The sequence below is a fragment of the Sinohyriopsis cumingii genome, chromosome 15 (assembly GCF_028554795.1).
Source record: "Sinohyriopsis cumingii isolate HCF-2022 chromosome 15, ASM2855479v2, whole genome shotgun sequence".
NCBI lineage: Eukaryota > Metazoa > Mollusca > Bivalvia > Unionida > Unionidae > Sinohyriopsis > Sinohyriopsis cumingii.
Window position 1 is genome coordinate 84,636,620 of NC_142975.1, and position 16,854 is coordinate 84,653,473.

The 16,854-nt window shown below is 34.1% G+C and overlaps 1 protein-coding gene across 5 annotated transcripts in view; it reads left to right on the forward strand.

The window, feature by feature from the left end:
• LOC149782234 (uncharacterized) overlaps positions 1-15,377 on the forward strand; it is a 96,843-nt gene extending 81,466 nt beyond the window's left edge. For 4 of the 5 annotated variants that reach the window (XM_089933612.1, XM_089933614.1, XM_089933610.1 and 1 more), the window contains exons 12-13: positions 7,470-7,565; positions 9,088-15,377. In XM_089933612.1, coding sequence (XP_089789738.1) covers positions 7,470-7,565; positions 9,088-9,272 — 281 coding nt within the window. In that variant the 3' untranslated portion in view covers positions 9,273-15,377. The remainder of the gene's footprint in view (positions 1-7,469; positions 7,566-9,087) is intronic. The other variant, XM_089933613.1, reaches the window with a different exon arrangement.
• Positions 15,378-16,854: the final 1,477 nt, after the last annotated feature.

The window sequence follows — 16,854 nt, forward strand, 5'->3', positions numbered from 1 at the left end:
CACACTTGTATCCCAAGGTCTAGTTGGTCCTAAATGAAAATGGTGCCAGTGAATCATCCAAGTATTTACACTACTTTGGCAATCTTCAAAATCTTGTTATCACTAGTCCTCCTGTAGTCATATTAGCATAGAGTTTATAATTAGTCTTCCACTGGTCATATCAACATGGAGTTTATCACTAGTCCTCCTGTGGTCATATCAACATAGAGTTTATCACTAGTCCTCCTGTGGTCATATCAACATGGAGTTTATCATTAGTCATCCTGTGGTCATATCAGCATAGAGTTTATCATTAGTCTTCCTCTGGTTATATCAACATAGAGTTTATCACTAGTCCTCCTGTGGTCATATCAACATAGAGTTTATCATTAGTCCTCCTGTGGTCATATCAGGATAGAGTTTATCATTAGCCTTCCTCTGGTCATATCAACATAGAGTTTATTACTAGTCCTCCTGTGATCATATCAACATGGAGTTTATCACTAGTCCTCCTGTGGTCATATCAACATGGAGTGAATCACTAGTTCACCTGTGGTCATATCAGCATAGAGTTTATCATTAGTCTTCCTCTGGTCATATCAACACAGAGTTTATTACTAGTCCTCCTGTGGTCATATCAACATAGAGTTTATCACTAGTCCTCCTGTGGTCATATAAACATGGAGTTTATCACTAGTCCTCCTCTGGTCATATCAACATAGAGTTTTCACCTAATGGCTTCATGTGATGTCTTGTTGGTCTTTATTGAAAATGGTGCCAATCTTGGATTCAAGAAAGCCTTGTGACCATCTTTAAAATCTTATTGTTCCAGAATATCAAGGATAGTTTTAATAAGAAGAAATGGTTTTATCTTGGATTCCTGGGAATTCTTTTAAAGCAGTTGGAGAGAAGAGAGTGAGGAAGTACCACAAATTGTATGAAAATCAATATGAATGTCAGAAATATGACCCAGAAAAGGATGTGGTGTTTTACTGTTTTTGAACCGAGTATTTGGAGAAATGCAAAAGCACATAGATTGGTGATATTTAAGCAGGATCAATAAAAAAATTATTTCTGTGAAGCAAATCTTAATTTCAGGCCTGAATTTCCCAGCATGGTGATAAAAGGGGTAGTAGGGTATTGGTGTTTTATGGTATTTCTAGTCAACTAAATATTGAATGAATATCAACAAAAGGAGTAGGTCCCTCCTCAAAAAAAAAAAAAAACTGAAGTACCAATCACAAGATGAACATGGACTGGAAATACCGGTAAGTAAAATAGACCGAAACTTGTGTCAGATAAGTACAATAAGCTGCAGCTTGTGCCACATACGTAAAATAGACTGCAGCTTGTGCCACATAAGTAAAATAGACTGCAGTTTGTTCCAGACAAGTAAAAAAACATGCAGTTTGTGCCACATAAGTAAAATAGACTGCAACTTGTGCCAAATAGTAAAATATTTGCAGCTGGTGCCAAATAAGTAAAATAAACTGCAATTTGTTCCAGATAAGTAAAATAGACTGCAGTTTGTGCCACATATGCAGAATAGACTGTAACTTGTGCCAAATAAGCAAATAGGCTGCAGTTGGTGCCAAATAAATAAAATAGACAGCACTTTGTGCCATAAGTAAAATAGACTGCAGCTTGTGCCAGTAAGTAAAATAGACTGCAGCTTGTGCCACGTAAGTAAAATAGACTACAGCTTGTGCCACATAAGTAAAATAGACTGCAACTTGTGCCAAATAGTAAAATATTTGCAGCTGGTGCCACATAAGTAAAATAAACTGCAATTTGTTCCAGATAAGTAAAATAGACTGCAGTTTTGTGCCCCATAAGCAAAATAGACTGCAACTTGTGCCAAATAAGTAAAATAGGCTGCAGTTGGTGCCAAATAAATAAAATAGACAGCACTTTGTGCCATAAGTAAAATAGACTGCAGCTTGTGCCAGTAAGTAAAATAGACTGCAGCTTGTGCCACATAAGTAAAATAGACTACAGCTTGTGCCACATAAGTAAAATAGACTGAAACTTGTGTCAGATAAGTACAATAGGCTGCAGATTGTACCACATAAGTAAAATAGACTGCATCTTGTGCCACATAAGTAAAATAGACTACAGCTTGTGCCACATAAGTAAAATAGACTGAAACTTGTGTCAGATAAGTACAATAGGCTGCAGATTGTGTCACGTAAGTAAAATAGACTGCAACTTGTGCCACATAAGTAAAATAGACTGCATCTTGTGCCACATAAGTAAAATAGACTACAGCTTGTGCCATGTAAGTAAAATAGACTACAACTTGTGCCACATAAGTAAAATAGGCTGCAACTGGTGGCAAATAAGTAAAATAGACTGCAGTTTTTTCCACATAAGTAAAGCAGGCTGCAGTTTGTGCCACATAAGTAAAATAGACTGCAGCTTGTGCCACATAAGTAAAATAGACTGCAACTTGTGCCACATAAGTAAAATAGACTGCAGCTTGTGCCACATAAGTAAAAAGACTGCAGTTTGTGCCAAAATTTGCAGAATATATATCAACCAAGAGAAGTACTTAAATGTTTTTCTTGTTTGTTTTTTTATTATACTTTTTTTTGTGAGAAAATCCATCTTTAAAGAAAGAACAGAGTAACAAAGACATGGTTTATTCAACTGAAAGAAAATTAGTGCCTATGTAAAATTTGTGAGCATATAATTTATCAGACAAGGGACAAATATTTATAAAAAGCAAATTAATATTGTACTGTGTGAATACATATGTATGTTATCTTAAATCATATTTGCCCAAAGGGAGGATCACATCTTGAAAAGCAACAAATCAAAATATATTTTAAAAAACAATATGTAAGTTTTGCCATATTATTACTGTTGTTATTATTAATATTATTGGTGGTGTTGTTGTTAAAAGGATGTTTGTCTTAGCCTTGTACAATATGATGTGAGAAACACCATCTTGTTGTCAGTTTATGCATGTCAGTCATCTGCAGGAATCCATTTTGTGATGATGTCCATCAATCCTTTCTATATGTTACAATTTTATTTTCTGCTCATTAAATTCAGGTCTTCATCATCTACTGTAACCAAACTTTGTGGTTGACTTCTATTTGGTGTAAGGAAGAAGGCTATTGATAACATCCATCAAAAGCTCAAATGTCAAGGTCACATTGACTAAAAGAAGAATAGTGGTTTCTGCACAATAAATTTGGTTCTGTTTTACATACCAAGACCAAACTTAATCAATGGCTTGCACTTGGGGTAAGGAACAAGGCTACTGATTTGGGGTTCAAAAGGTTAAAGGTCAAGGTCATTGTGGCTTTGCCCAATAACTTTTGTTCTAGAGTAAATTCCTTAATCATTTTAGATACTTGCACTTGTAATAATAAAGAAATGTATATGCTCTTGGGTCTCAAGGTTAGAGGTCACAGTTACATACCTTCATAAAGAATCCAGATCATTGTAACACTGGTGAATTATACCTAGAAACAGTCTTGCTCTAATAGTGCCTACATAGGGTACTAATACATATATATGTACCATTAAATACCAAGGTTACTATTAAATTCATAGGGTGCTACATAGGGTACTAATAAATGCATAGGTACCGTTAAATACATAGGTTACTATTAAATTGATAGGTTACGATTAAATTCATAGGGTACTACATCAGGTACTATTAAATACATAGGGTACTGTTTAATTCATGCGGTAGGGTACTATTAAATCAATAGGGTACTACATCAAGTACTATTAAATACATAGGGTACTATTAAATGCATGGGGTACTACATAGGGTATTATTAAATACATAGGGTACTATTCAATACAAAGGGTACTACATGGGGTACTATTAAATACATAGGGTATTATGTCAGCTACCATTAAATACAATGAGTACTATTAAATTCATGGGGTACTACATATGGTACTATTAAATACATAGGGTACTATGTCAGGTACCATTAAATACAAAGGGTGCTATTAAATGAATGGGGTACCTCATAGGGTACTATTAAATACATAGGGTACTACATCAGATATAATTAAATACATAGTGTACTATTAAATTCATGGGGTACTATGTAGGGTACTATTAAATACATAGGGTACTACATCAGGTACCATTAAATACAAAGGGTACTGTAAAATTCATTGGGTACTACATAGGGTACTATTAAATACATAGGGTACTTCATCAGGTACCATTAAATACAAAGGGCACTATTAAATTCATGGGTACTACATAGGGTACTACTAACTACAAAGGGTACTACATCAGGTACTATTAAATACAGATTAGCCATATAAAGTACCATTGATGGTACTCTTGTTACCTTCTGCTTCACAATTTATTTTTTCAATGTGAAAGAATTTCAAAGAGCTGAAATACTCTTGACCAGAATTTTCAGTTTGAGCATTCCGCACCTGAGCATTTTTCAGGGACAAAGACATGAGACGGGAATTGAGCAAGTCATGTGAGTCAAACTGAGTAATCAAGCGATTGATGTTGAAGTTATTGACATTCTGCTGTATAGGATGTAATTGGCTGTTCATAACAAATACATGCACTTAAAATCTATTTGAAAAAATATTTCACCTTTTTGATTTGTTGCTTGTACTTGTGTACTGAAAGGCTAATCCAAGCTCAGATGAAACAGGTTACAGTTCCTATAGTCAACACATAATGCCCAGGGTTATAATTTAAAAGAATAACATCTTTGGAAGGAATTTTAAAATCAAATTTACAGTTATGTTGGCTTGATTGTTATAGCAAATTAACTTGCAGTATTCAGTAATGCCTGCAAAGTATATACAGTATGAAATGGCATAAGTTGTAACCTTCACTAATTCCTGCAGAGTATATAAAGTACCAATTGGCATAACTTGTAACCTTCAGTAATGCCTGCAAAGTATATACAGTATGAAATGGCATAACTTGTAACCTTCACTAATGCCTGCAAAGTATATACAGTATGAAATGGCATAACTTGTAACCTTCAGTAATGCCTGCAAAGTATATACAGTATGAAATGGCATAACTTGTAACCTTCACTAATGCCTGCAAAGTATATACAGTATGAAATGGCATAACTTGTAACCTTCACTAATGCCTGCAAAGTATATACAGTATGAAATGGCATAACTTGTAACCTTCACTAATGCCTGCAAAGTATATACAGTATGAAATGGCATAACTTGTAACCTTCACTAATGCCTGCAAAGTATATACAGTATGAAATGGCATAACTTGTAACCTTCAGTAATGCCTGCAAAGTATATACAGTATGAAATGGCATAACTTGTAACCTTCAGTAAAGCCTGCAAAGTATGTATGCTATTGGTAAACTTGCATTTTTCAGTAAAACATGCAGAGTATGTGTGCCAATGGAAAAATTGCAACTTTCAGTTAAGCCTGCAAAGTATGTATGCTGTTGGTAAACTTGCAACCTTTTGTAAAGCCTGCAAAGTATGTGTGCCAATGGAAAAATTGCAACTTTAATTTATGCATGCAAAGTATGTGTGCTATTGGAAAAATTGCAACTTTCTGTTATGCTTGCAAAGTATTGGCAACTTACGTATTTTATTGGATAACTCCTGGAATGCACAAAACTTCAGGATAGTTATATTGCTTAACCTTTAGGCATGTATTACCTATTACGCACTGCTAGTTTTGACATATGAACCTTTTTCTTAAATAACCGTATTATGTAATTGAAGGTACATAAGTATATTGGCAATGCAATTTTAGCATGTACTGTGTATATGCAATGTGATTTAAGCATGTACGTATATATGCAGTGTGATTTAAGCTTGTATATGTACATGCAATGTGATTTAAGCTTGTACATGTATATGCAATGTGATTTAAGCTTGTACATGTATATGCTATGTGATGTAAGCATGTACATGTATATGCAATGTGTTTGAAGCTTGTACATGTATATGCTATGTGATGTAAGCATGTACATGTATATGCAATGTGATTTAAGCTTGTACATGTATATGCTATGTGATGTAAGCATGTACAGTGCAATACCACTAAAAAGACATAGTTAAAATACTAATGAAACTAGCTAAGCACCATCGGAATTTGTATTTCTTTGAGGTGTGTAAAACAAAATTACAGGCCATAAAAATGTCACATTTAACTAAATTGATTAAATTGGAAGAGACTGATACATGAATTTTCTATTTGGTATGGATATCAGTCTGTATGAAGCGATAAGCAAAATCTTCATTGCATGCTATGCAGAAACATATAGAAGTGATAAGCAAAGACTTTATACCATACTTTGCAGAAACATATAGAAGTGATAAGCAAAGACTTTATACCATACTTTTGCAGAAACATATAGAAGTGATAAGCAAAGACTTTATACCATACTTTTGCAGAAACATATAGAAGTGATAAGCAAAGACTTTATACCATACTTTGCAGAAACATATAGAAGTGATAAGCAAAGACTTTATACCATACTTTGCACATATAGAAGTGATAAGCAAAGACTTTATACCATACTTCGCAGAAACATAGAGAAGTGATAAGCAAAGACTTTATACCATACTTTGCAGAAACATAGAGAAGTGATAAGCAAAGACTTTATACCATACTTTGCAGAAACATAGAGAAGTGATAAGCAAAGACTTTATACCATACTTTACAGAAACATAGAGAAGTGATAAGCAAAGACTTTATACCATACTTTGCAGAAACATAGAGAAGTGATAAGCAAAGACTTTATACCATACTTTACAGAAACATAGAGAAGTGATAAGCAAAGATTTTAATTATACCATACTTTGCAGAAACATATAGAAGTGATAAGCAAAGACTTTATACCATACTTTTGCAGAAACATATAGAAGTGATAAGCAGAGACTTTATACCATACTTTGCAGAAACATAGAGAAGTGATAAGCAAAGACTTTATACCATACTTTGCAGAAACATAGAGAAGTGATAAGCAATGACTTTATACCATACTATGCAGAAACATAGAGAAGTGATAAGCAAAATCTGCACAGCATACAGTGTAGACATTCATGAGTATTTTCTTTCTTCATGACCTGAAGTCAGATATAATTTAGCTGATTATTTGTATTCTCTTTCTTGTTAATCAAAGTTAAAGGTAGATTGTGTCATAAGTTCCTAAAATTTTCTGCATCCATGTAATTTAAGTGCAGTACTCGAAACAAGGATCAAAGTCATAATGGTCCAATGACTTATAATCAGCACATTCTATTTAAGCTGAGAATGCTAATTTTTTAAGTCAAGAATTCTAACATTTGTATGCAAACTGTGAACAACAAATTTGTTGCTATGAATTCACTAAATAAATAGTATGAAAATAAATATGAAAGAAGTAATTATGCATTCAGTATCCTAGTGTTAAGAGCTTGGTTTAGCTTTTAGTTATCTTCCCTTGCTGATCTTGTGTTGGAATGTGTGACTGGTTGTGCAACTGTCTGCAGTGTTGTTGCTTGCACCCTTGTAGATACAGAATTTGAATGGGATCCCAGTCTGAGGGGTAGCTTGCGTAGACCACGGGGAATGACATGGAATCCACCAAATGTCATTAGTACTCACACAGGTAGGAATGTACTAAAGTGATATGCTCCACTCCATAATGTGACATTCTCCACTCCAATATGTCAAATGATTCACTCTTCATATGATATACTCTACTCTGTACTTTGTGTGATATGCTCCACTCTTTCATGTGACATCCTATGCACTGTGTAATGTGACAACATTTCACTATACAACATGACATGCTCCATTCTGTTGCATGAGCATGTCACTTGAAGCAAATCTCTTCTTTACCTCTATTTACCTCAATGTAAGTTTACAAAAGTCACTCCAACCCAAACCTCACTATAATTCTTTTAAAACTATGCAGTCATACACAGTCCTGTTTTATTTATTCATCAACCTCATGATCAGTGTTGCTTTAAAACTGTTTAAGTCCCACTCTGTATCTTACATTAATCTGTCTTTGTACTCTTAAAAGCTTTTTTTGAGTAAACAACTCATGCACTAGCCAAAACTACCAAATTGAGATTTAAACTTTTTAAAAATAGACTTGAAGGTTTAAACATGTTATTAAAACACTCAGTAATAGTTTTCCAGGTTAACTGTCAAGATTTTGACTTTTGGCATTTGAGTGTGAGTTTTGTGCTGAAAATGTTTTAAGAATGCAAGGCCTGTTATGTTTCATGAAAATGAAAATTTAATTGTATTAATGAGACTGGAACAAATGATGGTGAAAATTTGCTATAAACATAAATAAAAGAAAGCTTTGATTATCTTTTAAGTTAATTGATTAATATGAGACCCTGTGTTCTATTCTCTACATCATTTCTAAACATCTCAGAGAATGTGTAGGAACATGTATATTGCATCATGATGCTCACAGAATAGGTGTAGGGACATGTATATTGTATCATGATGCTCACAGAGTAGGTGTAGGAACATGTATATCGCATCATGATGCTCACAGAGTAGGTGTAGGGACATGTATATCGCATCATGATGCTCACAGAGTAGGTGTAGGGACATATATATCTCATCATGATGCTCACAGAGTAGGTGTGGATCTGGATGGGTATTTAACAAAAGTTTAGGGTAATGATCATGGGGTGGGAGTTGGGGTGGGGCATCTAGAATCCAGTACCAACAGATAATCAAACTTAATGCTCTAAAATAAAGAACTCTTTCTCTGTTTTTAAACCTAAGAGTAGAAATTTAGAACTTGAATATTTAGAATTGTATAAAATGCTCAGAATATTTACTGTGAATATATTTATTTTGTTGGTATTAATTTTCACTGTTGTGTGTAGAAAAAGAATAATATTTTCCTTGAGGCTTAAATCCATGGATTGAGGAAGATTTTAAGTTCAACAGATGGATCCTTTGTGGATTCTTACTTGTTACTTTGTGGATTGTGGATTCTTACTTGTTAAGTGTTCAGATTTGTGGTTTATAGCCAAATTTGACATGAAATTCAAAAAAGATTGATACAGCATGAATAATAATGAATCCACCATATGTAACATTGTAAAAATTCATGAGAATACAATTCATTACAGTTAATTGTTGACAATCAATTCCAGATATTGGCACAATTAACTCCCTTGCATCAAGAGAAGATGGTTTCCATGAGGACGGACGAACAGGCACCCCCTGGGGTCCGGTGCAGGGTCAGAGAAGAAATCAAGATAGGGGTAAAAAGTCTAAAAAACAACAACCCCCAGGATCACCAGGGCCCAAACACAAAGGGAGCTGTAAGCAGCAGTAGGACAGAGTTATGGCCCTTGTTATACATGCTGATAAGAGTTTATCTTCAAATGAATGTATGATAAATGTGTTTTCTTGAGATTTTTTTTATACTTATGCTATTGAAGTTAGCGCCAAAAATCTGTTGCACTTAAAGATGTGATATTATGGTTTTCTTTTCATTTTGAATGTATAATAAAGATGTATAGTGCAACCTCTAAAAAAAAACAAAATCCCATGGGGCTAAGTGAAAGTTTAAGGGGGTTTTGAGGTAGTGAGGTTTTGAGACTTTACCTAAGATAAAAATGGAATTAGTCATGTCCTCGTGGTTATAATATAATGTGTATATTGGTTAGTGCCTACTTTATATTTTATAAATGTAGTGATCTGTTTATGTTTATAATACAAGTGTTCACACTAATTTTGTTTGAACATATCCATTTTTACTTTCATGTAATTTTACATGATTTGATAAAATGTTACTAGCCAGTAAATATGAGAACATTGTTGCAAATGTATGAGAGTGGCTGACAGCAAGCAATATAGTGGGTGACAGCAAGCAATAGAGCAGTGATAAAAAGAGAGGAGAGAAAGAAACTGTTAACTCATTAACCCCAGTAGATTTTTATCATTTTCCCCTGAAATATGAGTAGGAAACACATTTTGGAGGCTACTTCAAATACATCGGCTTCCGGTAGATTTTCATTTAGCCAGATTCCTTGTTGTGTCAAAATATTTCTTCATTGGCTAATTTGCTCACACATGAAGGGTAAAAGCTGGATTTTTTTTTTTTTTTTTTTTTTTGCTCACTGGACCCATCATTTTCATGTCCTGGTTATGTTTTACTTCAAATCCCCGACTTATCCTACTTTTTGCAAAGGTAGACCAGTCTGCCTTAGATGTCAGACCAGAAAGTCTCAAATCTGAACACAAAATCTGATCATTACAATAGGTGAATTTTTGGTGTAAAAAAATACCATTTTCCCTCTGTCTTTTGCCATGCAAGTGTAAAGTCCATATTATTTGGCATCCTTGTAGAGCTACGTCTGTCTACTTTTCTGTAATACCACCCACTTTGGTGTATCTTAAATGACCGTGTTGCTACAGAACTCTGAAGAAAAGTACTAAATCAGGCCACAAAAATGTGGAACTAGGGGTAACTGAAATAAACCACAAGTGCAACAATGTGCAGATGTGTATGTGCATGCATGTGGCTGGGTGTGTCATTGTGTGTAACAGGCAGACAAGGGTGGAAACCTTGTTTTGAGTTTAAAAATAAACGGTTGATTGTGGAATATTTAGGTGTATAATGACATAGATGATCAGTTAATAAGCAGTGCCTTCTTTGATTTGCACAGCCACTGACACTATACTACAAACAATCAGCTTTGAAATCTGTCACTTAAGCCAGGTGTAAAAGCAGCTGATTAACCTAATGTTTACACTGGCTGTAATCTGTGTGTGCCAGATTCTAGGCTTTTTCTGGAATATTGGCTGACTTCAAACAGTGTATCTAGGGTCTAGCAGCTGCATGGCTGAACTTTGAGCAAGTTTTGGGTTTATGGGATTATTTCTGTGTAAAAATGAAATCTCAAAACGAATATTTGTTTTGGTTACAGAGGAGAGTGGTTTCACTTTACTAATTAATTTTTATTGGAATTAAAAGAAAAAAATCAGCACCAGAAAAATGTAATGGTTTCAAGATGATTTTGGTTTTGTGAGATTTCTGTCTCAAGAGGTTGCACTATACTGAGAAAACAAATTACACATGGTATCCAATAATTGCTGTTTGGTGAGAGAGAGTATGAATTTTGCTAAACATAGTCATGCGTGCAAATAATGTTTCTGTGAAGTTAGTGCTATATTGTATGTAGCGGAGCAACATTTATTAGCATACTAGAAAATTATGTGTATGCTTTATTAAATATTTACTTATATTATGAATTGATTTTATTAAATTTATTTTTGTATCCTTCTAGTTTGAGGGGTATAATAACATTTTTGTAGTGTATATTTAATTGGTGATGGCAGTGCCTTCACATATTCCTTTGTATTGCTTTTCAATTGCCATCTTGGATTTTTTCTTTCATGCTCTTCACCACAAAAGTTCATATTTAAAGTATATATATATATATATATATATATATATATATATATATATATATATATATATATATATATATATACGCACACACAGTGAGGTCACACAGATGACACAGCTCATACTTGACATGTTGATGTCATGAACATATAATGAGTAATACTACATAGAATAACTCAGAAACTAAGTATGACACTTACTTAGGCTTTCCAGCAATTTGTAATACAGCCACCAGAGTTTATTACCTTTTTGTGACTCCTGGAAATGGTGTTTTATGTAGTTTTTTTGTGGTCCGTAGTGATCGCTGTCCTCCACTGACCATACAAGATTGTCAGTATTGTTTTCCTGTTGCCATGATGAGACCATGTATTGTGTATTGCCCTCATGCACTAGGAAGTTTGGAATTTGTAAAATGTTGAGAAATGAAAGTTCAGCATATTAAAATTTTATGTTTTGCTATTAACATCTATATTGACCAAAGTCACCACTCCATGATACACAATGAAGCTCCAAATCATCAAATCATGAACTCTTGGTGTCATTTAAATGCATTTTAAATCAGTCATGTCAGGAAGCTTCTTCAGTGGGTCTCTCTAGATGGTTTTCACAAGTTAATTATAACCTGGATTTTATTGAAAGATATTTTTTTCCTATTGATTTCAATCATGACATGTCACATTTCTTTGCTCCACTTTGTTTGTTTGTTGTTTTCTTTTAATTAGATACTGTCAGTGTCTTTTGAACTCGATATTTGTTTAAAACATAAACATGCAGTTGATGCTGAATTGTCATTGATACCTTTAAGGAGCATATTGGTCATACTTGTCCATAATCTCTCTCTTTTGAATCACCACTTTTGGAAGTAGACACTCTCTTCTTTCAGCAATGAACTTTCTGCCTCCACAGTGGTCACCGTTTTCCATATTTCTGTGTTGATCATATTTATTCATTAGACATGAAATGGTTGACAGTATTTCTGCAGTTTTTTCAATTTAGCCATCTCATTCATGTTTTATCAGTTAAAGGGTCTGAAAAGAAGAAAAATAAAACTTTTGTTCGTAACTATGAATGTCTAGCAGTTGTGTTTTGCAGTCAGTCAGACAACCATTATTATAAAACATGTCCAGCATATACAAGGGTTTCTGGAGGATGGATATGTGTGTGTGTGTGTGTATATATATATATATATATATATATATATATATATATATATATATATATATATATATATATATATATATAAAATTAAAAATGGTTTCCATACAATAACACTGGTTCTACAGCAAGAATAAATTTGTTAGGTGGCTTGCACATGGATTGAGAAATCACTTGATTTTGAGTTTAAAAGGTTGAAGGTCAGGATCATTTCAGCTGAAGAAAGGAAAATGGTTTTTGAGAACAAAACTTAACCCTGTCCCTTCACTGGAGTTTGTGGAATCGCTCAAATTTTATGTAAGAAAAAATGTTGGTTTGGGTGTCAAAAGTTCAAAGGTTAAGGTCACTGCTACTGAAAGAAAATGCAAGACCTTCTCTTAACATCTTTAGTTCCTGACCTTGACCAAGAGTAATGAACATGTTGACATTGGCAAAGGGGTTTTGACTTGAAGAAAAACAGGTTTTGTGCAATTATTTTGTACTATAGTAAATTTCTAGACCAAATTTTGTAGATGGCATACAATTAGAGCAAGAAGAAACCTTAGAATTTGTGTCTGAAGTTTAAGGTTATAGCAAGTCAAACAAGAAGTAATGGTTGTTTACAGTACGTTTATTCATAACTGCATTGGTCAAAAACCTCCCAAGTCAACCATGCCCAGCTAGTGCGTAAAGAACTATTAAATACAGCGTGAGCATATGATGGGCTTATTGCATGATAAATACCATATAAAGTTGTGTGTTTATGTTTGGTGAAGTATTACTTATCTAGAGATATTTGTGTTTATTTTTCTGACATTTTGACTATATGGAGGAAAAGTCAGTGGTGGATGTTTGGTCCACTCCTTAATAACATTGAATTTTGGGCAGCTATCAACTAATGACTGACCATTTTACCCAGGTCAAATTTTTTCTCTTTCAAACCATTACATATTTCTAAACATGCCAGACAGACCAATTAGCAGTTCAGTGACTTTAGAACTCCAGTGTGAACTGTTAATGCATTCTTGTTGATTTTTTCTCTGCCTTGGCCACTAATGTCAGAAAATAATAAAGGGTGATAAAACCAACCCACATAGGCCGAGTCCAAGACTCGAGCCCATGCAGACAGAGGTGAGATGGCATTGATTGGTAAAGGTGAGTGCTTTAGACCACTCACCCACCAAAGGCCCACAATAAATAATTTCTGTATCTGAGCAGCTGTCAACTAAACTGTACAATCAACAAATTTCAGCTAAATTGTAGTCAACAAATTTCAGCTAAATTGTACAGTCAACAAATTTCAATAATCTGTATCAGAAATATTGATTTTTCCACTACTGTATGCAAAATATATGTTCATAAACAGCTGAAATAAAATTCATTACATGCCTGTGTATTTAATATGGTTTATATGTTTCCTAGGGTTAATGATGTTGATTCCAAAGCAAAGCATGATTTTTGCTAGAATCGTTTTATTTATATCAAATGGAAGGGGTTTCTTTTTTCTTCACATGTACCAGATTGTACTGTATATTTTTCTTAGTTTGATTTTGTCAAGTCAAGTAGTGTGCAATCTTGTTGTATTCATACTCAATTTTTATCTGATACTGTTTTCTTTATTATCTAATATTTCCTTTATTATCTTATGCTATTTCTTTTATTATCTAATACTGTTCTCTTTCTGCTTGTACAAGAATTATTTTACCTTTAACATTTATGATGTAGTCCAAATGCAATGTTGTACAGCTTGCTTTCCAGTGTTAAAGGCATGGTTTTAAAACTCTGTGGTGCTCCTAATTAGGTGAGAGACCATGCATGACTACCATAACAATGAGCACATAATGTAAATTTCATAATTTTTTCAAGTGGTACCATTTTTATGTTTGCTACAAACCAGGAGTTACAAATCCCAATAAACAATGATACTTCTTCAGAAAAAATAACAATAGGACACCCATTCTCAATCCATGAATTTAAATGCCAACACAAATGTCATTGTTTTTGCAAAACCACGAAAATAAATGAATTCACACTAATTGACCAATCAAGTACTGGTTCAGAAGTCGGTTCTGAGGCCTTTTTAAAGGTCCATTCAGAGGCCTGTTCACATCCATTGAGGAAACTAATGACACAGATGAGTTGATCTATTTTTTTATATCCCAGGTTTGCCTCTAACAATGACTCTGACTTAAGGCTCTTCGATGTGAATTGTACATTATAATTTAACACACACAGCGAATTTAGTCAAACAGATTTCAAGCAGCCACTAATTGGTCTAGTCAATACTGGCCTCCCAACATAGATGGTTGCTATATCAATGTTTTTTTTCTACAATAATTTGATTGAATGAACTATGAAGAGACAAATGTTTTAAAAAGATGATTGTTTCAAGACAGTTTGAGTTTTTGTCATTGTTAATGCAACTTAAATTTTGAAGAAAAAGTTTTCCTCATTTTCTTTATGCAGAATATCTTCACAAGCATTAACACTTGTTGCTGAATTACTGTTCCTCTAGCTATGATACATCTGGTCTATTTCTCTACAGGCATTATGTACATAATAACAGGGTTTTTAGGCCATTATTTAATAGACATTATAAATGTATGTTATATTTATGTGTAAATACTCATAATTAAGGTCTCAAATATTGCCCGTAGGGAAAATAAGATGAATTAAATTAACGCCGAATTTAATGTTCACGTCTTTAATGCAGCATTTTATTCGAGGGTTTTCAGCAATTCATTCTTGTCATGTATTTTGAATAATGATGTATCTTTACCTCACAGTGTTGTTGTTTTCATTAAACTTTTCATAACAGATGAATCATTGAAATGGTAAATACTGCCTGTATTCGTAATAAAGCTTGTGATGCTGGCTGCATCATTAAAATGAGGTGATTTTCTCTAAATTTAATTCTCTTCAGGACACCTGTACTAAGTTAGGAAGAGCATACTCTATACCTTGGTGTCGATGGCATCATCCATTGTTTGGTCAACCTTGATGGCATCATCCTCTATATTGTCAACCTCAAGGTTAGGTTATGTTCTCCTGCCATAAGCCCAAGCATGTGGTTGGATATATTCATGGAACTTGGTCAGGGTGTTCATTACATCATTCTGAACCATTCAAGTAGAACATGGATCACATTGATCTAGTTTCCCTCACTCGTATTTGTTGGACTTCAACTATATTTGACATGTGGCTTCAGATTGAGATTTTTGTATTGTTCAGCTGCCTAATTTGCAAGCATTTTGGTCCCTGATTAATTTGCAAGCATTATGGTCCCTGATTCATTTGCAAGCATTATGGCCCCTGATTCATTTGCAAGCATTATATCCCCTGATTCATTTGCAAGCATTATGGCCCCTGATTAATTTGCAAGCATTATGGTCCCTGATTAATTTGCAAGCATTATGGGCCCTGATTAATTTACAAGCATTATGGGCCCTGATTCATTTGCAAGCATTATGGCCCCTGATTCATTTGCAAGCATTATGGTCCCTGATTCATTTGCAAGCATTATGGTACCTGATTCATTTGCAAGCATTATGGCCCCTGATTAATTTGCAAGCATTATGGTCCCTGATTAATTTGCAAGCATTATGGCCCCTGATTCATTTGCAAGCATTATGGTTCCTGATTAATTTGCAAGCATTATGGCCCCTGCCTAATTTGCAAGCATTATGGTTCCTGATTGCAGCTGAACAATAACAATCCAAATTCTCATAAATTTAAAGCCACATGTGTCCCTGATTGTCTATTATCTTGATGTTGGTTTCTGCAGAATAATATTACTAAACTTTGATGGATTTCAGCCAAATTTAGCATGCAACACTATAATGAGACCTTAAATGAGTTTAAATTTAAGTGTTTACATTAGCAGTTAGAAGAGTTATGTCCCTTGATCGCCAAACCTCCTAAGTCGGCATTTTACAGCATAAAATTTACTTTGGCATATTGTATTCAAAGTTTTTATGCAAAATAATATTGTTGAGACCTTGAATGAGTTGACTTTTCAACATTCCAAAGCATCTTTTCAAAGAGCTGAAGTTCTTGTGTTCAAGGCCATACAAAGCGAATTTGAGAGAGTGAGAGAGACTGCAGTGCATAGATCACTACTTGCTAAAAGTTTGGGACATACCTTTAATTATAGTCCTGGTTTTGTGATATAATATGACCAAAATGCCCTGTGTAGTATTGGGAACATACCCATTGAAATATGGATCACAGTCGCCTCTGCTACGGCAGTATCACATGACTTCTGCCCTGCAAGATGAAAATTGCAACATTATCCAGAAAGTATGGAATTCCGGCAAGCTTGATTATCATTGACAACTATTTCAGGTAAATTCAGACATGTTGTACAGTG